Source organism: Manacus vitellinus, unplaced genomic scaffold, assembly GCF_001715985.3.
Source record: "Manacus vitellinus isolate BGI_N305 unplaced genomic scaffold, ASM171598v3 scaffold_25_pilon, whole genome shotgun sequence".
NCBI classification, from domain to species: domain Eukaryota; kingdom Metazoa; phylum Chordata; class Aves; order Passeriformes; family Pipridae; genus Manacus; species Manacus vitellinus.
Window position 1 is genome coordinate 4,829,961 of NW_021939882.1, and position 24,125 is coordinate 4,854,085.

Here is a 24,125-nt window from a genome sequence, read left to right on the forward strand (position 1 = left end):
AAGGGAAATTCCTCCATTGCAGTACAGAGGGTGAGGACTCAGTGACTCAGTGTAGGGAGTGAGGGGGGCTGAGTATGGACTCACTCCCTTGCCCTGCAATCTCAGACAAACCACAGCATTAACCTATGCCTCATCTTCCCTGGCTGGAAAACAGAAAACACTGTTTTTTCCTTGTAAGTCACTCTGAAACCTTATTTACTCATGCTGTGGAAATTTCCTGAGTTCCTTGTGTAAGAGGGAATCAACAGAAATAGGCTATAGACTCCTTTTTTCCCCTGTTTTGAAAGGCAGGAGAAAGAAGCTGGAGAAAAGGCTTTACAATTCTATTTTTAGAAGACTTGGAAGGCTCTTTTGATGGCAGTGGCTCTCTCCCTTTTCTCCTTGCAGGTACTATGCTATCTGCTGCCAGCCTCTGGTGTACAGGAACAAGATGACCCCACTGCGCATCGCTGTAATGCTCGGAGGGTGCTGGGTAATCCCAACATTTATTTCTTTCCTCCCTATCATGCAAGGCTGGAATAGCATTGGCATCATTGATCTGGTGAGTAGCTAAGGAGATACACCATTCAGATATCTTTGGTACTGTGTATTCTTCTTTAAAAAGCAATATTCAGGGAAAGGAAGGAAAAGGATGCTGGAAGAGAAACCTTGTTATCAATGCAGTGGGGCTGTTGTGTCTTTGGAGGATACCTTTAAGGGGGTTTGAAATTATTCTGTCTGAAAGGACTGACACAGGGACAGTGGTGACTCTGGGAGAGGATTTTACCCACCTCTACGAATCAGTTCAGTGAGTAGTCCCTTGAAAACATGCCAACCCCCAGCTGGCTCCTGATAAACACCTCAGGAGTCCTTGGTTCCCCCTGGCCTCTGCAGCTCTCAGGAAGTTCTGGCCCCTGCCATCACAACCCAAGGGTCCCTCCTTGATGTGCAAGGGATGTATGGAGAGCCAGGAATCCCAGACTGCCCCAGAAGGGATAGTGCTTTGGGCCAGTCCTGCCAATATTCCCTGTCTTGGTGTAAGCCTCAGCAGGGGAAGAAGATGAAGTAAGAAGAAGACCTGTGTAAGTAATTCCAGCAGGAATCAATTTTCCCCACTGCACTCTGGCTTCACTTGCAGGTTCCTGCCTACAGAGAAAGGATTTCAGTTGCACATCTGCTCTTCTTCCAATGTAGAGTTGTAGGAATTAAAAATGGTTAACTGTGAAAACACCTTATTTAGAAGAGCTTGTTTAAAGAGATGTGGCACCTTCTCTACCAAGTGAAGGACCTATGAATACTTTTTGGCTCATGGAGAGTAAGAGGTGCAAGCTGCTGTCACAAGGTGACAAAGCAAAAATTGCTTCCCATCAAGCACCTTTAGGATGGGCAGCTGGTAGGAAAGGGAGGTGCATTTTGCTTATTTTACAAGCCATGCTAGGTATCTGATTTCGTTCACTGATATCTTACCCCACCTTTCCAGAAAAGACACTCAGCTGTCTGTACCAGCTTTTCTGAACCCCAATGCAAGCCCTGCCCTTCCTTCTAACTTGCTGGTGTTCACAGATATCAGTAGCTGCATGTTAAGAGGGAGTGCAGGGTTCCAACACCAACTGGTGTTTACTTCAGGTAAACTTCCTTACACGCCCAATTAAATAATTTTGATATTATAGTTTTGAAGAGGAGAAAGGATTATTCTCTTGTTAGAATAAACAAGAGCATGTAGTGACAGGACAAGGGGGAATGGCTTCAAATTGACAGAGTGGGTTTAGATTAGATGTTAGGAAGAAATTCTTTGCTGGGAGGGTGGTGCAGAACTGGGACAGGTTGCCCAGAGAAGCTGTGGCTGCCCCATCCCTGGAAGTGTTCAAGGCCAGGTTGGATGAGGCTTGGAGCAACCTGGTCTAGTGGAAGGTGTCCCCAAGGCAGGGGGATTGGAACTGGATGATCTATAAGGTCCCTTCCAACCCAAACCATTCTCTGATTCCATGATTCCATGATTCTAACTTCTTTCCTTCTTCCTTCTCCTTGTCCTTCCTCCTGCCACCCCAGATTCAGCAAAGACAGTTCAACAAGGCTTCCAACTCCACCTACTGCATATTCATGGTCAACAAGCCATACGCCATTACCTGCTCCGTGGTGGCCTTCTACATCCCCTTCTTCCTGATGGTGCTGGCTTACTACCGCATCTACATCACGGCGCGGGAGCACGCCCGGCAGATCCAGGTGCTGCAGCGCGCGGGGGCCCCCACGGACGACCGGCAGCACCCCCCGGACCAGCACAGCACCCACCGCATGAAGACTGAGACCAAAGCTGCCAAGACCCTGTGCATCATCATGGGGTGCTTCTGCCTGTGCTGGGCCCCCTTCTTTGTCACAAACATAGTGGACCCTTTCATAAACTACACGGTGCCGGGGAAGCTGTGGACGGCTTTCCTGTGGCTGGGCTATATCAATTCAGGGTTGAACCCTTTCCTCTACGCCTTCCTGAACAAGTCTTTCAGACGTGCCTTCCTCATCATCCTGTGCTGTGGGGATGAGCGATACCGAAGACCTTCCATCCTGGGGCAGACGGTGCCCTGTTCCACCACCACGATAAATGGATCGACGCACGTGCTAAGGTGAGTGTTTTTTGGATGCTGCAAGATGCCTGGAGTCACTAGAAAGAGGATTTTTCCAGAGTTTTTGTACTGAATTGGTTTTGCTTTGAAAGGTCTTGATCGATTAAATGTTTAGAAAGGGAGGGAGCAAGAGAAATCCTTAGGGTGCTCAGGCAATCTGGGTTTGTAGATAACAGGTACGTGCTGGCATGTGCACTTTCTCCAGGGGTGTGCTCAGGAAAGAGTTGGGAGAATGCAGGAGTCGTGTGTGCATTTTGGTGGTGTTGTTTTGTCAGAGGGGAAAACTTGACCCTACATGGAGCACCCTGGGGAGGCTGCCTACTTCATCTTCTCTAGGAAAGGGATCACAACCCTCCTATAGCCCCTTCTCAGGTTCTGCCTTTGTAGGCCCTCCAGCCACTGCTGCGTCCTCTGAACTGATAAAAGGCAAAGGATGAACTTCTGCAAGCACCCTGACTGTGAGCCATTCATTCCATGGCTCTATGCAAGGAGGGGTGTTACCACTTTGTCTTAGCAGCTTGGAAAATGCCTTTTACTGTAGCTCAACCCTAGCCCACCCAGCCCTGTAGGAGCCCAGGGTGCCTTGTGTGGGCCATGGTACACAGTCCTGAGGGTTGGCAGTTTTGGGTTCCAGGGAATTTGAACCCCCCACCTCACATCCCCTCCCTTCTCTGATTACCTCAGTGTGTTCACTGCAAGAGCAGAGTGTGTGGGCTGTGCACTGGGTGGGTACAGAGGGGCTTGGAGGACTCTGGGATGGGACACTGCTGCCTTCCCACCGAGCACAGAGGTGGGAGGCAGAGCACAGGAGGAAGGGAGGGAAGTACAGTTAACTCCTGTAATATCAGAACAAACTGCAGTCTCTGAATAGAACCAGAGGTGTTTCTATACCACTGTCTAGAGGAGATTTTGTTCTTTTGGTAGATGGGTACTTGAGTCTTCACACCCGGATAAGGACTTGGTAACTGTCTTAGTGTTCAGAGCTGAACCCTCCCGGAGACTAAATCAGACACAGAGCACTTCCCAGCTGGGTCTGATCTGCTGGTTTGCCCAAACTCCCTTCTGCAGTGATCTCTGAAGTTTTAGAAAGAGTCCTGAGCCATATAATGGATGGGGGATGTGGCAGGGCTTGTCACAACCTTGAGACAGACCTCTCAAGCTTTCTAAGTCATGAAGGACATTACAACGTATTTATCTCCTGCTGATTAAAAACTGTTAGGTGACCATGATCCCATGGTCCCAGAGCTCTCTGTCAGTGATGGATGTGTGGCACTGTGCCGTGCTCAGCCTGTATTTCTGTCAGATGCTCCTCTGCTGCAGTTAGGAGTGAGAGAGCAGCCCTTGTTGGGGACAGCTCTCCATCCCACAGTGAGTGAGCTGGTCCCCCTGGCTGGGGACCTGCAGGTGTGAAGGCTGAAAACACATCCCTGCAGGGGAAGAGAGCTCTTGCTCCCATCCCTGGTTCACCAGGCTACCTCTGTGCTCTCAGGACTGCACCCAGTGGATGCAGGGACCAGCACAGTGGCTTAGGCACAGAGAAGGAGAGAGTGGTGTCTCTTTTGAATGGCAAACACAGCAACAGGATGGTTTTTGCTAAGTAGACAAGGCAGAGAGAGGGCAGGCAGCCTCTCTCCTGTGAGGGTTGGAGATGTAGAGGGCAGGAAGCACATCAGCCCAGAAGCTGAATTGCTTTGGTCTGTGCAGGTGTTTGACGTCTGAGTGTTGCAGATGGCAATGCCAGTGACTCCTCAAGCCTCCAAGTTGTCTCATTGCTTTTGCACTGTTACCTCTCTGTGAGACTTCATTTTCCTGCCTTTGTCCCGGGAACAGGAAAGCTCAGGCCAGCAGAGAGCTGGGCTCCAGAGAGAGTGATCAAGCAGTCTCTGAACACCTCCAGGAGGGCTGAGCTGCTGCTGGTTTCCTTCATTCTCTGCTGAGTGTTCCTTAGCTGACAAAATCCTCATTTTGAAACTTTTAAAACACATTGATGTCCCTGTGGTGGCCAAAGCAAATGTGAGGAGTTTCCTCTAAACCCAGGGGTGCCAGTGGTCTCAGCCATCCTGGCTGGCTGGGGAGGCTCTGGTGTGCTGCAGGGAATAGTGGATCCCACTATGGAGCTGACAGCAAGCTTTCCTCTTTTCCAGCTTCTCCCTCCCACTTGTACCCCTTTATTCCCACATAGAATTTATCCATGGAAGTGTAGACAATCCTGCCAATCCAGGTGTGACACCCATTGCAAAGACTCAGTAAGAACCAAACCCACACAGGGCATTGTCCACTTGCAGCTTTTAAAAGTCTCATTACATATAGGAGGGTGTCAACTCTCTCCAACATACTCATGCTTGACTTAGATTATGTCCTGCCTTTCCATATCACTCCAGCCCTGCAGAAGGCACTCAGTTCCCACTGCTGCACTCCCTCCTCCCTCCGTGTGCTGGAGGGAGGCAGCTCTGCACATCAGCACTTCAGAGAGCAATTATGTTCTGTTTTCCTCAGCTTTGTAACTGATGAGAAAAGTGTGACTTCTTTTCCCAGTGCAGATTCTGCACTGATGATGGTGGAGGTATGGGGATTAAAGCCAAACCAACTAATTGTAGTCTGTGGATAGTTAATCTCACTTGAGAAATTTTTATTTCTTCAGTGCTTCTCTCTTAAATGCCAAAAAGGTTGGATCCAGCACGAATGGTGGAGGAATTTAGTAAGGCAGGTTCTCTCAAGACATAAGATACATTTCTTTGCTAGCTTTGAAATACAAGGGGTTTGTGCCCAGCAGCTGAAATATTGAAACCTTCCTGTATGGGCTGGCTTCCTACCAACCCCACTGAGGAGCTGCACTGGGGACCTGACTCACACACTTCTTTTCTAACCTCAAGTTGTTTCTTCCCAACCAAGAGCTTCTGCAGCTGGGAAGTTGTGCAAGTGGGATTTTACAGCTGCTTTTTGTACCCTGGCAGAGGGTGCAGTGCCAAGAAGGACAGACCTTGTGGGCAGAGTTCCTGTCCCAAAAGCCACAGAGATTTGCCATTTATATTAAGCTGACATGAGCCATTTATCCTGAGAGGGAGTCAGGAGTGCTTGACTGTAAGTCTGGGATTTCTGACTCCACTTCCAATCTTGAGAGGATCTAAACTTTCCTTCAGCTCTGCACCATTCTGTCCTTGCTCACACCCATCTCACTGGTGCATTTGCAAGTGCAGGAGTGTGTTTGTCACTGACAAAATTGAGGCTCTTGCTCTGGGATGTCTCTGACCTGGGAGTGCCCTCCAGGCAGAGAAAGCCTTTCTTCTTTTTTTCTTCTGATAACTTTAGTGTCAAAATTTTCTGACATTCCCATTTTGGGATTTTTCACATTTGTATTAGAATGGGGGGGGGGAGGGAAGGAGGAGCAGAGCTCAATAAAACACAGCAGTGAGAAGAGGCAGATGCCCTGACCACACACAGATTTTGACTACTAGGGAAGCAGTTCTCATTCCTTCTTTTGTTTTAATTTATTTTTAAGTAGTCTGTGAAGATTGTGATGTTCTGGCTGACCCAGGCAGAGAGAGACTTTTTACAGCACAGCTGGGGCCAGTCACAGCCCCAGTGGTGATGGGGCTGAGGAGCAGAGACTGCACAGTGGCTTGACCATGATATGAGGGTAATTACAGCTTTCTTAATGCCATGGCAACCACCCCACTTTATCCCTAAATTATGAACCAGAAGATGGGGAAAGAATTTCCTGTCAGTCACCCGTGTTGTTCTTGAACTCTCCACCAACTAGTGTGAGACATCCATTCCTTGAACAGGGCAAGACATGGTGCAAAATGTGTTTTGAGGATGTCACGAACAGTCAGGAGACAGATCTTGGTTAGAGCAGTATCTGTGTGTACAGTGGGAAAGTGTATAAGAACTAAATATTCAGCTTCAACGGAAGATTTTGATTTGCCTGTTTTCCAGGTTTGCTTTCTGAAAGTGTAGGAATTGCCAGAGCCCCTATTTTTATCCCTGGATACTCATCTATTTCAACTCTGATCTGTACCATCAGAATTCAGGCAAGACACGTGCAAATGTTGAATTGAAATCTGCAGGGGTGGGTACAATCTGAAATTCATGCCCAATTCATTTTTCAATGGCTGAGATTGCAACTCACATGTCACAAAGGTTTATTTCTCTGGCTGCGGCACAAATTGCATAATTCATTTTAAATATTTGCAATTCATAGTTATAATAACCTATGGTTTGGAATGTCGTTCACTGAAAAGACTTGGGAATCATTCTGGAAAAATGAGTGAATAGGAGAATTTACAATGAGCACTCAGCTAATGTATGGCAGAAATTAGTACAGTAATGAACTGCAGTAGATGCAGTTTCTGGGTGGCTGTACCATGTGTTCAGGAGTTCTGTGCACCATGAGACTGAAAGAAAAATTCCAGAATCATCTGAAAAATGTTGTCTTGCCCTTTAAACAGATTGTTTGTGTATCGTTTGTCATGCGTAGATATTTATGCAACACAAACCAACAAACTCGTGCCTTCATGAATCATTGAACCCCGTTCTGCACAAGTGGGTGGGAACCCAGGCCAGCATTGCTTGAATTCTTGGATAAAACAAGTTTTGAAATTTTGCCGCAGCAAAGAGGATGACTTTGGGTGAAATGTATTTGAGCAATGATCAGAGTAGACAAACTCTGGAACATTTGGGTCAAGGAGGTCACTTTGGTGTGTTCCCTATTTCCTCTCAGAACTGCACTGCTCAGCACAGAGCACTGTATTAGTCTCTTCAGGGAAAGCTCTAGTGAGAGGTTTATTTACCACTCATTTTCCTCACAGAGAGGTCATCTCAAAATGTCTATTTTATTTCTCCAAAGTAAAACACATCCTGATTTTTCTCTTAAAAAAGCCCAAACTAACAAAGCTGGGAAAAAAAGAAACATGCACCTTGGGGCTGGAAGTTCATTGTCTGCATAAATACAAAATCAGATAAATAACCCCCTCGGCCCACACTCGTGTCAACACTCTGGAGGGGCAAAAACCCTGGGAGAAGTGTGCAGTAAATCCTGGTGTGCAGCTGGAGCACTGCTGTGCAGGGTTATTGGTCACTATAGGGATCAGGAGTAATTGTGCCAGTAAATCTCCCGAACTTCAGCCAGCTCTGGTGTTTCCCTGCTCTGTTTTAACAGGCACCTCAGTAACTCAGGTCTCTGGTTTTTAGAAATTTAGCAACTCCACACAGATCTGTGGGAATAAAAATAAATCCATGCTGGTTGTAGGGAAGAGAAGGTCAGAGCTGCTGTGGAGCAAAAGGATAACTGATTATAGAATCATAGAATGGTTTGTGATTTGTGGCTCTCAGCCACTCTTCCCCAGCAGCTGTGCACAGGGGTGGTCCTGGGGATGGAGCAGTGATCCCTTCCCACCTGCCATGGTGGGATTTCTTGGGCTCCAGTTGTGGCTTAACTCAGAAAACACACAGGTTGTTTACTCAGAGCTGCTTTCTGATGGACCCGGCAAGTCTATTTCCAGGATTTGGGTTTTCAGGTAAAATATCTCCTCCTGTTCCTGTTCTCTCTGGTCCTTCTTTAGGCCCTAAGACAGAGATCACAGAGCTTCCCGAGGCAGAATAACCACTTGTCCTCCTCTTCCTCCTCCACAGCCTTGGGTGGTGCCAGTGAGGGGGTTTTCCCCTCCAGCCAAGCCCAGCCCAGTCAAGCCCAGTCCAGTGTAGTCCAGCCCAGCCCAGCTGAGCCTCCAAACCAGCCTGTCCTCTGCTCTCCTGCCTCTCTTCCATGTCTCCCGAGGCAGAGCCATCCCATGGTGTTTGACAAGCCCCAAGCTCTCCCAGCACAGATGTTTTTTGGCGAAGGTGCATGCCAATTGTTTGCATTCCTCATTCACTCTGCCAGGCTGCCTGGAGACTCCTCCAAATTAGTTGAAAGGGTAAAATCCAATATTTATTGGTTCTTCCAGAGTTTCTGAAAGGTTTTTTTTGTTTTGTTTTGCTCTTAAGGAGAAATAGGGAAGCAGCAGGTGGGCACCTGGGTGTACAAAACTCACAAACATGCCCAGCAAGGGAACAAAACCCATCAATAACAAACATGTTATTTGAGCTTGGTTTGACCAAATTTGAAATTGGAAGTGAATCTTCACTGTGACTCAATTTTTAAAACACAAAGGATGCACATCTTCAATTTAATTTGTTTCTTTACTTTAGCTATAATTGCCAGATAAATGTACTTCCAATGGGTTTTCCCCCTTTACACAAACTGTAGATGTTGTATGATTTTTTTTTTTCTTATCACTAAGGTATCATTTAGAAAAGAATTTCATTGACAGGATGCTACTGCCCTAAACTATAAAGATCTTTAGTACAAAGCCATTCCATTAGGGTTAAACTTTCTGACTGGCTGGAACTGCCTGGGAATTTTAATGATCCTGCAAGATGGATCAGAGCTTTGATATATGTTAATGTCTTCTTTACTACAAGTTTGTTAGCCCCAAGACAGATCATTTGGACTTGGTCTGCTCTTCCCTTCATTGCCTCAGCCCTTGGTGGTTCACACTGGATTTGCACAGGTCATTTTTGGAGGCATTTTGGACTTGCTCTGCTTGTGGGACTTGGAGCAGGTCCAGGTTGCCAAGGTTTAGGGTCTGTGATGTCCTTTCTCCAGCAGCTGCCTTATTAGAGGGACTGATAGGCAAGAACTGGCCCCCCTTTGTGAAGGTGCTGATAAAGCACATGCCCACTAAGTTCTTTTTGGACAGTTTCTGAGCAAAACCTTGAGAAACACAGCAAATTATGCGCATTTGAAAATGGGAACTTCAGTGTTATTTCACCCATTTTGCCACGGCCCCAGGGCTGAGCCCTCTGGGCAGTGCAACAAGAGGCTGCTCAAGATATGTTTTCGGTTCAAGTATCAGTTCCTTGTGCCAGGAGAAGCAGCTCAGGACCACAGGCCCAGCACAGCTGTCTGGTTTCACCTGGCAAATGCAGGCTGGGAGGAGATCTGATTGCTGTCTGTAAATGCTAATATTGTTAACCTTATTCAGGAGATAATTTGGTTTTCACTTAAATTTCATTAGCTGCAAACCTGAAAAGGGATTCTGTAAAATATAGGAGATAATTAGACTCAAGAACAACTAAAAAAAGAGTTTTGTCCTTTTTTGATGGAGCTTTCTTGTAATTTTTGTGTGAAGCATTGCCAATATTTACAATCAAACTTATGTTCCAACTTCCCTGGCATGATTTTACAACTTGGCACCAGCCTTCTCCACAGTCACAGCCTTCTAATATTCACAAACACCATGACTGGAAGTTGTGAGGGATTGTAAGCAGGGCACAGAGAGCTATAAATATCAGTAGGTACATGATAGCTCAGACAGAAGATATGGGCTGAGTCAGGGAGTGCAGGGGAACATTATACAACCTGCTGCGCAGGATCCACGAGCAGAGGAGCCCTTGGGTCCAGCAGTGTAGATGTTCCACAACAGCTCAAGTTATCACCGTAAAATAGTTGCTCGTGTGGCAAAGGGCTTTGGCTGTGTGTTGTTCTGTGCAGCATCAACCAACCTACAAACTAAAAGATGATACATGACCCCTTCTGCACAGCTGTCTTCTTCCTTTCCCCTCTCCCTCATCCAAAGAAAGCTGTGTGTGTTTCTGTGTCTCCTGACTCCTACCAGTATGTGACTGCACAGGGCACCCTGTGGCAGTTGGTGGCACAGGAAACTCCTCCAGGTAGCTGATGTGGTGCCCACAGAGGCTGAATCCACCCTAGTCGAAAGCATTAGCAATGGTCAGGACATACTTGCAGCCTGGCAGCGCACATGGGGATGTGCAGAGAGCCGAGCAGCCACAGCTGGGTGGGTGGGAAGCTGCAGGGAGGGTCCTTTCCCTTCCCTTCCCTGATTTCCTGTGCCCACCTTCCACGTCCAGTCATTCCTTGAACACCTCCAGGGATGGGGACTCTACCACCTCCCTGGGCAGCCCCTTCCAATGCCTTATAACAATTTTCAGTGAACAAATTCCTCCTGATGTCCAACCTGAACCTCCCCTGGCACAGCTTGAGGCCATTTCCTCTTGTCCTGTCCCCTGTTCCCTGGGAGCAGAGCTCGACCCCCACCTGGCTCCCCCCTTCTGTCAGGGAGTTGGAGAGAGTGAGAAGGTCCCCCTTGACTCCTTTTCTCCAGGCTGAGCCCCCCCAGCTCCCTCAGCCACTCCTCTTAGGACTTATAAAGAAGGGAGGCTCCAGCAGAGTCTGGAAAATAACAAGCAGGATTTACACTGTGAATTGAAGGCAGAGAAGCTGTGAGGGGGTGGGAGCTGATGGCAAGACATGGCAGTGGGGAGCTGCTGCCAAGCTGTTCTCGCTGCCTGAGATGCAGCCCCTGCTCTGCCCCTGTTGTGGCTCTGGGAAGGCAGAGCCTGTCTGTGCTCACAGAACCAACCACGACCATTCCTACATGCTGCACCTCCAGCTCGTGTGTGGGAGGACTGTTTTTTTTTTTTATTGTGGGTGTTTGCTGAAAGTATTGCTGAAGCCTTTCTTTGTATTTGTAAATGCAGTCGGCTCGTTGTTGAGGTGGGATTATCCCCCGGGCAGAAGTCGAGACACTAATTATTTGTCTCTCATCTGCCATCTGAGAGGTTTGGGGTAAGGTTCTTCCTCCTGCCCCTTCCCTGCTTTTTCTTTCCTAGGGATCTGTGCTGTATTTGGTAGCTGAACAGTTTTAATTTTTTTTTTTTTCTTTTGACACTTCAAAATTCTTCTGAAAAAAAGGTTGAAGAGTGGAGAAAGGGCACAGGGTAACCTTGGCTCCCCTGCCCTGCTCAGCATCCCTTTGGCTCCCTGGGATGGTGAGGCATTGCTGGCACCTCGCTGGGCTGTGTGTCTGTGCTGCACCCTGTGTCACAGGAGCCTGGTACCTTTCTTCACCCAAAACCTGTCTGCCAATAACCAGGACACTGCTGAAGCCTTGTACACTGCTCAAAAGGTGCCTCACCAGAGGAAACCGAGAACTTCTGATAGGAGAAAAGCTTCTTGTAATTGTACTGAGTGAAATCAAGATATTTATCTTATCTGCTACAAAGGAAAGAGGGGATTAGGGTTTTAAAATGCCAGAGTTTCCTTCAATTTTAGTAAGATAATCTCTTTCAATATGTCTGTATATTGGAAAAAGAGATTAGAGTTAAGCTAAACCCCTTTTTGTTATTTGGCCTAATACAAGATTCAAGATCAGGACTTCTCTTCTGCATCAGTTTGTTTCTGGTAGGGAAGCCAAGGCACTGAAGGGCACCTTGAGCTTGGAAGCAACTGAAATATCAACTGATTTTTGTCTATTTTTTACTGCACGATTTGTGCTTTGGTAACAAAAACAAGGGTTTTTTTTCTGGTCTGAGATTTACTTTTGCTGTTGGTTGCTGTGGTTTCACTCTCCCTGTGGAATGGCTGACCCCTGGTTTGGTACTTCTCTGTTTGTGGTATAATTCTGGAGGTTTCCATAAAAGCCCTTTCTGCAGGAAGCAGTGGGGATTCTGTGCTCCATGGGCTGTCCAGGGAAGCTGGGCTCAGTCCAACTGCCCCGGTAGCTGCCTGCCCACGCCACCCTGTGTCCTGCTCAGTCTTTGTATTACTGCTTACAGAAAATGGAGAGCAATCTGGTTTACAGAAGTTAGAGATGATCCAGCTCCTGGTAGCCCCTCCCATGCTGTCAGAGGATAATGCTGGAAGGAAGGATTCTGTTAGAAAAAGCAGAGAGAAGAAACCACAAGGATGGGATGACTAGTCCTGCTGCAGGCCAGCATTCCTTCTCTGTGCAATTATTGTTGGGTTTCACTTCACTTCACTGTCTTTCTGATTCAAATGGAAACTTTAAGTAACTTACATTAATTGTTGTCTTTTCCAATTAAACCTCTTCGGTCTCTGACATGCACGACTGTTTCTTATTTCCCTCTGCTTTGCATAAAGAACAGCATGTCCCCAGCTCTGTGCTGGCCTGGAACAGGAACAAGGTTCCCACAGGCAGCTCTGGAGAGCTCGCACTGTGCTCTCAAGGGCTTCAGAAACACCTCCCTTGCTGTGATGCCTCGGCACCTACTGCCCTTCTGCTTCCCTCTGCTCCAGCATCTGCTGCTCTCCTCAAAGTTTCCCTTCCTCATCCCTGCAAAAGGTAGTGCAGGGAAACAGCAAAGGGAGTGTGTGACAAAAGCAGGGAATTCATCTGCCCCGTGGGTCTCATTCAGTAAGGATGGGTTTGGTTTCCACATGTACTTTTTCATCCTTCCAGGTCTCCTGACAGTAAAAACAAACAACTCCTGTGCTGCACAGAGTGATCTGAATGCTATTTTTCATTGCTTTGGAGGCCTTGATGAAAAAGCAGGACATTATCTGTTGGGAAAAGCTCTAATCTGATTTCACTTGAGTCCTTATCGATATGGAGCACCTTTATTGGACTGGCTAATCTAATCCCAACTTCCTGAATCAATGATATGATGCCAGATATTTACTCAGGTTCATACACCTAAAGTGGAAAGTGTCTGCTGAAAAATTAATTCTCTCTCATGGAACGATATTTGGCTCAGCTTCTCAACGTGTCCTGTGTTGGGAATATGGGACATGCTGCAATAGCTGGTGCTGGGAGTGGTGTGATGAGATGGACAAATAAGTGAGTCGATTCTCTGCCTTCCAGCTGTAATTAGGAGTCCACTGGCCAGAGCAGAGCACTGCTGGCCATAGTGCCATGCTCCCTGCAGCTGGAATGCCTGACATCTCCCCTGTCATGTGACAAAGCCCAGACCTGTTGGAAACATATCACGTAAATAATGGAATGCAACTGAAACAATGGCATTTAGATAAATACACACATCCCTCAGAATACATGTCAACATGCAGAATCTGATTCCAAGTCCTTTGGGACTTTCTCCATTCATTCCAGAGATACAGAATAGGGTTTAAAACTAATTTTGGTACCTGAATAAATTCTATTATGGATAGCAATTTGCTATCCACCTACTTCTCTTCTGTTCCAGCTGACCTTTGCACAGCTTTGATGAATGTGTTGGGCTGTTTTTCTCCTCTCCAGAGATAATATGTTTTATCAGTCAGAGTGTTTTCAGACAATGCAAATCAGCATTTGCAGAGAGTTCCACATGCCTTAAGGCCAGAAATGCTATATAAACCTAAGCAATTATTGTCATGTTCTATTATTCGTTGTGGCAGCAGACATCTCCAACTCAGAGCTAATTGTTTAAGTGCATTTTAATTTTAGGTTAACTTCTTTGTTCTTTTTCCTTTTTCAATAACCCTCTTCTTTTCTGATTGCTGTAGGAGAGTTTATTTAAGCATTATATGCACCACCTCTTCCTCTGTAAACTCACACTGTGTAAAAGCTTCCCCATTGCAGTAGTTAAATTTTTTTCTAAGGCTTTTGGGGTGTCTGTGTCAGACAAGAGTCAGTTTTTCTCAAGAAATTTTGGTCAGCTGTTTGGGATTTCCAGGAAAGAGTCAAGGACTTTCAGTACATCTGCTGGGATTTGATTGTCTTTTACCAATTTGCCACTTTTTGGATCCTTATTTCCAATTGCTGTGTGTCTGCTGGTGCCATCCTGCCTGGGTCATGGGCTTCAGCAAATGTGGGTACCTGCTAACCCTGCTGTGACTGTGTCTGCAGTGCTCACCCATCTGGGATCTCAGTCCTTAGTCAGCTCTAAGCATCTTTTCATTTTAAACTGCCCATTTCAAAACAGAAAATTGGCCATTTTGAGGTTTTCGGTTTTATTTATTTGGCATAGCAAAGGTTATCCTTGCAAACATCTGCTGCTCAGTAAATATGTGCATCTTAAGGAGATGACCTGACCTGGGAATTGATACAGACACAGTAAAGATGCACTATTGCTTTAGGGATGCCTTTGGGAGCACATCCTGTTTGCAAATGCTCCATCCCCCATTACATCTGGCTGAGTGAGGCTATTCCTGCATTAGCTGGTGATTTCCAGGCCTTACTTCTGCATTACTCTGTCTGTTCTCTGGCCATGACAGGCAACTTCAGCCTTACTATCACCCGGCACACAACAAAGCAGCTTTAAAATTCAGGGAGCCAGATTTTGGAACCCTCCAGGGACTCCTTCCATGGTCTTCTGCTGGACTGCCTTTAAATTTGATTTCAGAAAATACAGATACATAGAGGTACAGGCTTAGAAATGAGATTTGCACAACAGAGCACTCCTTAGGATACAGCTTGACCAAATTACTTTTCCTTGCTTCAACAGTACTGTGCTGGGAAGGAGGAACATTGCCAGCAATGTTCCATGTCCATCCTGCATTCTTCCTTTGATGCTGCTTTCACTCATGGAAGTAAAAATAACCACTTTGCTTTATTACACCTTTCTCAGCAGTGACTGAACCAGTAGTTTCAGAGTCAGTCATGTCCCTGAAGGAAGTGTGTGGATTCTGTCTGACACTTGGTGAGTGTCACTTGTCACGAACAGACTTTGCAGAGACATCCTTGCAGGCTTAGCAGAAGGGATGTCAATTAGGCTGTCGATTTGTGTTGTTCCATAGGCCCATCAAAGCACAGCACTTCAATAACTGAAGAGGCACAAGGTACTAAAGAGCATTTAGCCTTATCTCTCAAGTGCTTATGTTGTCATAGAATCACTTAGGTTGGAAAAGACCTCCAAGACCACTTAGTTCAACCTGTGACAGATCCCCACCTTGTCAAGCAGACCAGAGCACTGAGTGCCACGTCCAGTCATTCCTTGAACATCTCCAGGGATGGTGACTCCACCACCTCCCATTTTTTATGCTTTACCTTGGTATTTATCACACACCAAATAATCTGACATCCACACAGGAGCATTATAATGCTCTGAAATCCTTACCTCTCTCAAAAGGAAGTATAGCAAGTCCTTTAGCCTTCAAGTCTTCCAAGGTCTGAGTCCTGGCAGCACTTTTTCCTCTGCTGAAGTGAATCCACCTCTGAAAAGTCGTGGTACAGCTGTTTAAGAGTCATGATTTTGGGCTTTTTTGTTAAAGAATTGAAGGAAACACAATATGTATTTGTCATTTTGGAAGGCTGCAGTGTTGCTCCATGAAACAGAGAGGAGCCAAACAGGCAAACTCAAGTACTAGTACCAAAGAAAAGAAAAATCAAGAAGCTGGTCATGTCTTATGTTAATAGTATGTATGAGTAATTTTATCACTGATTGATCTGTCATCTGCCTGGCAGTGCACAGAAACAGTCACAGTTTGCATTGATATATTAAAGGCACATGTCATGTGTTCAGTGAGATTCATGCCCTGTGGTGCTTTTTTGACAAGTTTTTATAGCACCGTAGTTAGTATTTATTAACAGTGGAAGCACTTTATAACATTTTGATATAACATTTGAGACAAGAACTGCACAGAGCAACTACTTCATAGGCAAGAAAGCAATTAGGAATGACACACTTCCAGAAGTGTTACCAAGAGATCTTCAAAGAGCTCCATTCTGAACCATTGGCAGCACGGTGCTTTAGCAGGGGGTATGGGAAGACTCGCTTGGCTTCATCCCAGCAGGAGTGGCACATCCACCTCCCCAGCAAGGAGATGCACCTTCTGCAGCACCTCAGCATCCCCAGAGCTCCCTCATTAGGCACAGCCCATTCAGCTCCATATGGGAGGAGGAAAACCAGGCACCTATCTCTGCTCAGTGTGACCAGTGACAGGACCCCAGGGAATGGCTGGAGCTGTGTCAAGAGAAGTTTAGGTTGGATATTAGGAAAACTTTCTTCCCCAGAGGGTGGTTGGGCACTGAACAGGCTCCCCAGGGCAGTGGGCACGGCCCCAAGGCTGACAGAGCTCAAGAAGTGTTTGGACATCACCCTCAGGCATATGGTGGGATTGTTGGGGTGTCCTGTGCAGGGCCAGGAGTTGGACTCAGTGATCTTCTGCATCCCTTCCAGCTCAGGATATTCTGTGATTCTATAAAAACAGGATGCAAGAGAGTAGTTCATAAAAATATCTCAAAGAACTCAGGGAAATGATGCACTTCAGTGACATACCATTTCTTTTTCTGTTTTTGAAAGAATCTTTGTCCTTGATAAACTTTAAAACAAGCCCATAAACATCCTTTAAAATAAGCTGTAGGCTAAACTAATTTCCTTAAAAGCCTCTTACCCCTATGCATGGGTTCACATGGGTTTGCCTGGGAAGGTTTGGCTGTAAAACTGTCTATGCTCACCTTGGGCTTCTTATTGTCAGATAATTAATGGTTGAGCAGTACAGGCTTCTAGGCTCTCCTGGAGTTACCTGCTCCTCTGTCTTACCTTATGGGCATATCTTGTTTGCAGTCACAGGGCACACACAGACACACACACACGAGTTTTACATGTACACATGTCAGAGCACCTCAGACTCAACAGAAGGGCTTTGATTTTTCAACAGTGCTCCTCCCCTTGGCTTCCAGTGCAGACCTGCAGTGCTGAGAATTTTGGAGGCAATTAGATTCTCACAATCCACAAAATACATATATGAATGTATTGGGAAGCAGCAAAGAGGTGGTTGGACAGAGGCTGGTCTATGGAATATCACTCAGAAATATCAGGCACATTAAAGGACAGTTCTAATTTATACTCTCGTGACATATGGAAAGTTGTCTAACTCAGATGAATTTTTAGATGCCTGAAACTTGATTTCTTCACCAATCCAAATTCTCAGTTGTTGTTGCCAGGGTTTTTGTCCAGCTATGACAGAGATCACACGAGCTCAGAGACAGCCCATGTGGTTCAATTAGCCTTACAAAGCTTTCATGCCCAAGCAGGCCAATTTTCAGCTATTAATTATGTTGTCACTGCCGTGATGCTACGTCACACCACTTCTGCAGTCTCCACAGCCAATTCAGTGGCTTTTAGTAGAGAAAAAATGGCCTCCACATCGGAAAATTTTCTTTTTCATTTACTGTATCAGGCTCTTGTTGGCTGGTCAGGAAAAAAGTCAGGACAAGGAAGGGGGTTATGGCTGGTCAGTGCATTAAGAGGCACTGGCAATTGTCTGTTACACTTCAGAGGGTTGATGAGAGACCAGTAGCACCTTGTTCACAGCCAACAGTGATATATTTTTAAAGTTCATACCAGGTGCTGGCTTGCAGCCAGGTACAGTTCCAACTTTACTAAAGATTAAATAGGAACTGCTGTACTCCTGCACTGCAGTCTGACAAAGTCAGAGAGCTCAACTATTGCTCCCCATTCTGTACTTAAAAACCCAAACTAACATTTCCAGCACACTAGGGCTGTCAAAAGGTTCAAAGATCACCAGCCAGGGATCTACAGCAGCTCTGCATTGCCTCTGTAAATCAGATTTCTTAGCAGTGACATGTCAGTTATCACATTTAGAAATTAAGTGGCCCAGGTGCTACTCCCTGGATTTTTCTTTAAGAGGTACAGGTGTCTTCCTCAAAAGAGGATCCTCAATCAGACTAAAGGGGCTTGTTGGTACTCATTAAATTAGCAGGAGGAAGGCAATATCTAGGTACCAAATCCCTTCCTAGAGCAATTCTGAAGAGGTTGTGGAAAATAGGCTTAACAGAGCATTCCTGCCTAAAACCATATCAGTGAGACAGGAAAGGGATATTCTTGAAAAGCAGAATGATTCCCAAAAGGACTGCACCTGATGCCTCATACAGTTCAAACACAGTTACCACCACTCCTCTAGAAATCAGCTTTCCTCTTTAGTGGGAGGTTTGGGGATGTAGCTCTGACACTATTGGAATACAACTGCTCAGTGTTTGATGTTGGGCTAGTGGCAAAGCATTTTCCGATTAACCATCTCTGTGTTTTTTCCTTTCCCCCCCCTTAACTACCTCACTGTGTCTGTCTTTCCTCCTTTCTGCATTAAAAGTGGCTGTTCCTCTGTCTCCAAGCTCCTCCTGCTCTTCTGCAGCAGACCAGCTCCTGTCTAACCATGAACATGCTCTGTAAGTCCTTTCTTTTATTACTGCAGCTCTGTGTCTGTTCGCTATTTACTGCAATGCAATTTGAAGCCTCATTTGATTTATAGCTGAAGATTTGTGGGGTAGAGGCAGAAGCCCCAGCTGAATGGAGATGTTTCACCCCAGGACATGGAAGGTGGGCTCCTGGCTGCAGGATGCTGTGGACAGCAGGGATGCTGCTTTTTGGGGATGGTTGTTCTAGGATGGTTGTTCTCACTCCAAAGACAATGGTATAGCACTGCAGGGTCCCATCAGTGGGCACCACACAGAGTAAAACAAGAGAGAGAGAGTAGGTTTAGATTAGATATTAGGAAGAAATGCTTCCCTGTGAGGGTGGTGAGGCCCTGGCACAGGTTGCCCAGAGAAGCTGTGGCTGCCCCATGGAATGTGTCCAAGGCCAGGTTAGACGGGGCTTGGAGCAACCTGGTCTAGTGGAAGGTGTCCCTGCTCGGGGCAGGGGGTGGAACGAGATTTAAGGTCCTTCCAACCCAAACCAGTCTGTGATTCTATGACAATAACAAGCTGGGATTAATTTCACATTAGAGCAGCACAACCTCCTCCTTATGTCACAGACTGTGCTCAGGATAGGAGAGCTCTCTGTGGCCCTTGACTGGACCAAGTCTGATCCATGCATAAAGCATACAGGACTTGTAATAATTCACAGAATCACAGAATATTCTGAGTTGAAAGAGACCCACAAGGATCATTCAATACAGCTCTTAGTCCCGCACAGGACACCCCAGCAATCCCACCATGTCCCTGAGAGCGTTGTCCAAACACTCCTTGAGCTCTGTCAGCCTTGGGGCTGTGCCCACTGCCCTGGGGAGGGGAGCCTGTTCAGTGCCCAACCACCCTCTGTTTTGTCTCAACCACCCCCTGCTATTCTTAGAGTTTAGATACAGTCATGGGATGTGGAAAATTCCAGTACCTGTCTTTAGTCAGTTAAGCCTTGTGACAGCTCTGAGGCTTCCTCTTCCCTCAGGTGGTGTGCAGAGCTCCAGCTGGGTTCCTGCCACCATGGGACAAGCATCATGGGAATGCTCCAGGGGCCAGGCACTTGCAGACATGCAGCCCCAACATTAAAAAGATAAACAGAATATGTGTGAAATTGGCTTCCTGCTCAAGATGTTTCTGGAAAGAGGGCAGGAAAAAGGAGCAGTGCTCATTCGAGCCCTGAGAATTCTAGATCTGTTTCTGCTCACTAAGCTGCTGTCACCAGTGCCAGCCTGTGTGAGCTGATGGGATGGGGCTGCACAGCTCAGAGTCACTCAGACCCAGGTTAGGAGGCTTCTGAGGATTTTGCATGAGGCAGGTTCACAGCTCTTCTGGAGTCTAAGAGGCTTCACTGAGCCCTCTGAGCACAAAGGTCTAAATTGCAGCTGTAGATGTCTAACGTGCCTGTTATTCCTTCAGTTCTTTGTGTCAGGTGTTTGTGAAATGTCCTCGTGTGAGTGTTTCTGTCTGCTTTCATCCCTCTGGCAATTTCTCCAGTGTCATTTCCCATCATATGCCCACATGTTGTTAGCCCTACAACATCCCTATGTCCGTCACTTTATTGTAACCCTATCTTGGTTGCAGTTTTTCCAAAAAGCCCAGCTGAAGAGAGGAAGCAGATGTGCTCTACAGTCTCCATCTTTGTGTGCTGCTATCTCTGCTTTTCAGTGAAATTATTACCTCTGCCTGGAACAGTCCAAGCTGAGGTGCTGCCAAATCCTGTGACCCACTAACCCTTGAACATAACACTGTTCTCCTTGTTCTGCTAATCACAGGGAGAAACTTCTTGATTTTCCACTATATCTGTGCTAAAAAGTTACAAAAACCAGTCTGATCTGGTAAGACTTTTACATGATCTAGAGATAGAATTGGGGTGATAAAACTGCTGTTCTTCTGCTTCTCTCTTCATCCTTGTTTCTGTCCCTCAGTTGATTTTGTCACAGTTGTTATTGATGAGATACTCAGTGTGGCTGCAGGAAAGTTATTTGAGATCATGCTGAGGTTTTTTTAAGGCTAAAAAGCACTGAGAGAAAAGCTGTCAGTACCTGTCATAGGAACACAGCTGATTCAAACACTCCAGGCATCAGAAAAAGTATTTTCAACTTGTAACTCAAACCTTTTCCCAAAATCATCCTTGGATACTGCAAGACGTCACTGCCAAGGAGAAGGAAAAGCTCCTTTTTGTCTTTCTTCCTACATTAACAATGCATTAGTGAGATGAGGATAATCTCTGGTGGGAATTATGGCTGTAGTCATACAATAGTTGTCTTGGAAAGATGTTTCAGCAACAGAAATGAGGGGCTGCACAATTTTCCAAAGCAGTGTTGAAGAATGGTCTCAAAGAACAACTGGAAATACTGAGCCTAGAACAGGCTTCCAGCTGGAAAGGGCAAGAGGAATGATCAGTCCTTCCTTGTAAGCCTGACACCAGGATTGACTGGGAAGTGTATGGCTGGCAATTTGCTCGGTAGGTGCAGCACGTCCTCCCCTGCGAATGCCATGTGCTTTTCTCCAAGAGAAATGAACTCCAGTGCTGGGCAGTATATCCAAGCTGACCCTGGAGGGGAGGGCAGTGCAACAGCTCAGCTTGAATCCAAAGGGAAGGAAAGTAAATGTGCCATGGGGGGAATCAGGAAAGAGAGGAAGACCTCCCTTTTTCTCCTGGGTAAAAGAGGAAACCGGCACATGAGTGTGTGTGCTCGTGTCACTGGATTCCACTTGCACCACTGCAGCAGCTTCCTTGGCCCCTGCAGAGAATATTGTGCTGGGCTGATGCTTCCCCAACTGCCAGAAGCAGAAAACTGTGGAGCCAGCACCTCTGAAGGCTTCTCCTCCAGACAACATCCATGGGACCTCCAAGGATGCTCTTCCTTAGGATGGCAGGGATTTCTCAACCAAAGTCACACCTCCATCCTCATTTATTCCAGCCAATGACCCCGGAGTTGTGCTGTGTTTTAGCAGGACACTTGGAGACACAGGGCAGGGACAGGCCCTGCAGAGCCACGTCCTGGGATGAGCCGCTGCACCGTGGTGCAGATGGCAGCGCCATTTCCAGAGCTATAAACAGTATCATTGTCATAGCTCTTTGAATGGTACTGCCATATGTACTGGACAACCAGCATTTATGCTTGTGAGGGCTTTGGGCCAGCTGGATTTTCCCTCCATGGGATGAAGCCAATTCCTGAAGTATGAATGAAAGTTGCGTGCTTCTCTGGAGCAATTCCCCCTCAGTACTTATGTTTGAGTCTCCAAGGATCATCACACACTCATCAGTCTCCTAACTCACAAATTCCAAGTGTCCTGCACGTGGAGAGATTGCTGATCCATCTGAACCTCCCTGATTGGTCCAAGAAGAAGCAGAAAGTTCATGGGAATTTTGAGAGCAAACCAGTCAGGCTCTGTATGTTTGCCTTTAGCAAGTATTGTACTTAAAAGTGAAGTGGATTTGACTGTGTTTGTCTGGGTGGGTGAGTGGAAAGTGTTCATCTCAAACAGTCGATCTTGGGGGTTGTGTACCTCACTGTGCTGCCCTCTGTTTGTATTGCTGAAGGAACAACAGCCATTTGCAGCAAAGAGAGAAGATCATTACGACACAAGTCACCACAAGTCAAGTTGACAAGCAGAGCAGAGCTCAAGGAGCATCAGGGCCATGCTGCCCTGGGAGCTTGGGGGCCACAGGAGGCTCAGGGCAGCCCCTGCCTTTGCTCTCCTCTGTCCTTGCTGCAAGAGTTTTGCTGCAATGTCCCATTTTATGCCATCCCAGCTTCTTTTTTTGGCAAAGAAGAGGGGGAGGCCAGCAGCTCTGAGCTTTGTTGGGCAAAGAAACCAGTATGGACACGTGAAGACACACAGGCATGTGTTAGGGGAGGGAGTGTCCTGTTTCCCATGGAGCCTTCACAAATACCGAGATGCTTTTCCAGGAGCAGTGGTCCTGCTGGTGTGCCCATTTTCCTGGAGTGTCAGTCCCTTTGGAGGGCTGGCTCAGACCTCAGGCTGTGGCTGGGGATGCAGAGAAGGGCCAGGTCAGAGGGGGTAAATGCTTATGGAACCACAGCAGAGCTGTAAACTCTGCTGGGCTGTGGCTGAGCCTCTCAGCGGACAGATGCCAGATACTCAACATTAGTCTGATTTCTACTTCAGAAGAGACCACAGAGATCTGGAAACCCAGGACCAGGAAATGTGTTTCTGAGTCTATGTGTGCAATATCAGTAATAGATTCCAATGACTAACGAGTCCAGGCATTTGTGACAAATATTCCATTTACTTGGCCACCGGTTTGGAGACATATTCTAAGAACTAATTAATTCTTTCAGCTTCTGGATTAAACTATTGTGCAAAACATCCTATCAAACAGAGAACATTATATGGTATGTTACTGTAATTAAATAAAGAGATAACTGAGCTCGAGAGATGCCCACAACACTTAATTAAGATTAATTAAGCAACATGATTTACAGCTGGAGAAGATGAAACTGAGCAATTCAAAACTGGCTCGGCAAAGTGGCTGTGACGTGCTGGATTCATGAAAGCACATACTTTGTTTTTCAGAAGCACTGCAATGGCAGCCTCCCCAAGCAAGTTTGCTTAAAGAGGTTGGGTTTAGCCCCTGGAACACACCCATTCTCCTGACCAAACACAGGCATGTCTGTGAAACAGGGAGGAGTTCATACCTGGATGGCTGGAGGCTCAGCAGCACACCAAAATATACACAAGATTTCCCTTACAAGCCTTCTCTGAGACAACAGCTAGATTAGTGTGTTCTTAATTTCTTAGAGTCATAGAATCATAGGATGATTTGGGTTGGAAGGGACCTTAAAACTCATCCAGTTCCACGCCCTTGCCATGGGCAGGGACACCTTCCACTAGCCCAGGTTGCTCCAAGCCCTGTCCAGCCTGGCCTTGGACACATTCCAGGGATGGGACAGCCACAGCTTTTCTGGGCAACCTGTGCCAGGGCCTCACCACCCTCATAGGGAAGCATTTCTTCCTAATATCCAATCTAAACCTACCCTCAGTGCGAAGCCATTTGCTAAATCATTGGGCAAAGTGCATCTCAGGTTGCCTCAACTAACACACAGGATTGTAGGTAAAAATTGGGTTGATTTTTTAAGAGAATGGACCCCTGATTGTTGTAGTAGAGCCAAAACTTAAGTCAGTTACATTTGAAACTTGATGGCTGAAAAGCAATTTTCTGTTCCATTTGCTACATGTATCATTGCTTTTCTTTTCCTCAAGAAGGAACAAACATAAATTTGAGCAGCATTTATTTACCAAAGCAGAGGCTGAGGTGGAGATTTATAGACTATGTTGTCTCCTCTGAAGCAGAAAATAGAGAGGCCCAGGGGCAACTGAGGAAAGGGGATGGCACAACCTTCAGAAGTTTGAACTTATTCGTTTGCTTCTGCACTTCAGATTTGAAGGCAATATATAAAACAATGGACAGGGAGGGTCTGCCAGCTGTTGTGGCCCTGAAAGATATTCATATCTGCAGAAGGACTAGAAGAAAGCACAAAAAACCAGAAATAGCCTCATGTTAACAGCAGGTATATACAAATAAGGGTTTTACATGCACGGGTACAAACACAAAGAGACA

At 46.3% G+C, this 24,125-nt stretch overlaps 1 protein-coding gene across 1 annotated transcript in view; it reads left to right on the forward strand.

The window, feature by feature from the left end:
- Nucleotides 1-24,125, forward strand: part of HTR4 (5-hydroxytryptamine receptor 4) — a 62,915-nt gene that overhangs the window by 24,471 nt on the left and 14,319 nt on the right. The window contains exons 4-5 of the mRNA XM_018073527.3: nucleotides 388-541; nucleotides 2,029-2,597. Coding sequence (XP_017929016.1) covers nucleotides 388-541; nucleotides 2,029-2,597 — 723 coding nt within the window. The remainder of the gene's footprint in view (nucleotides 1-387; nucleotides 542-2,028; nucleotides 2,598-24,125) is intronic.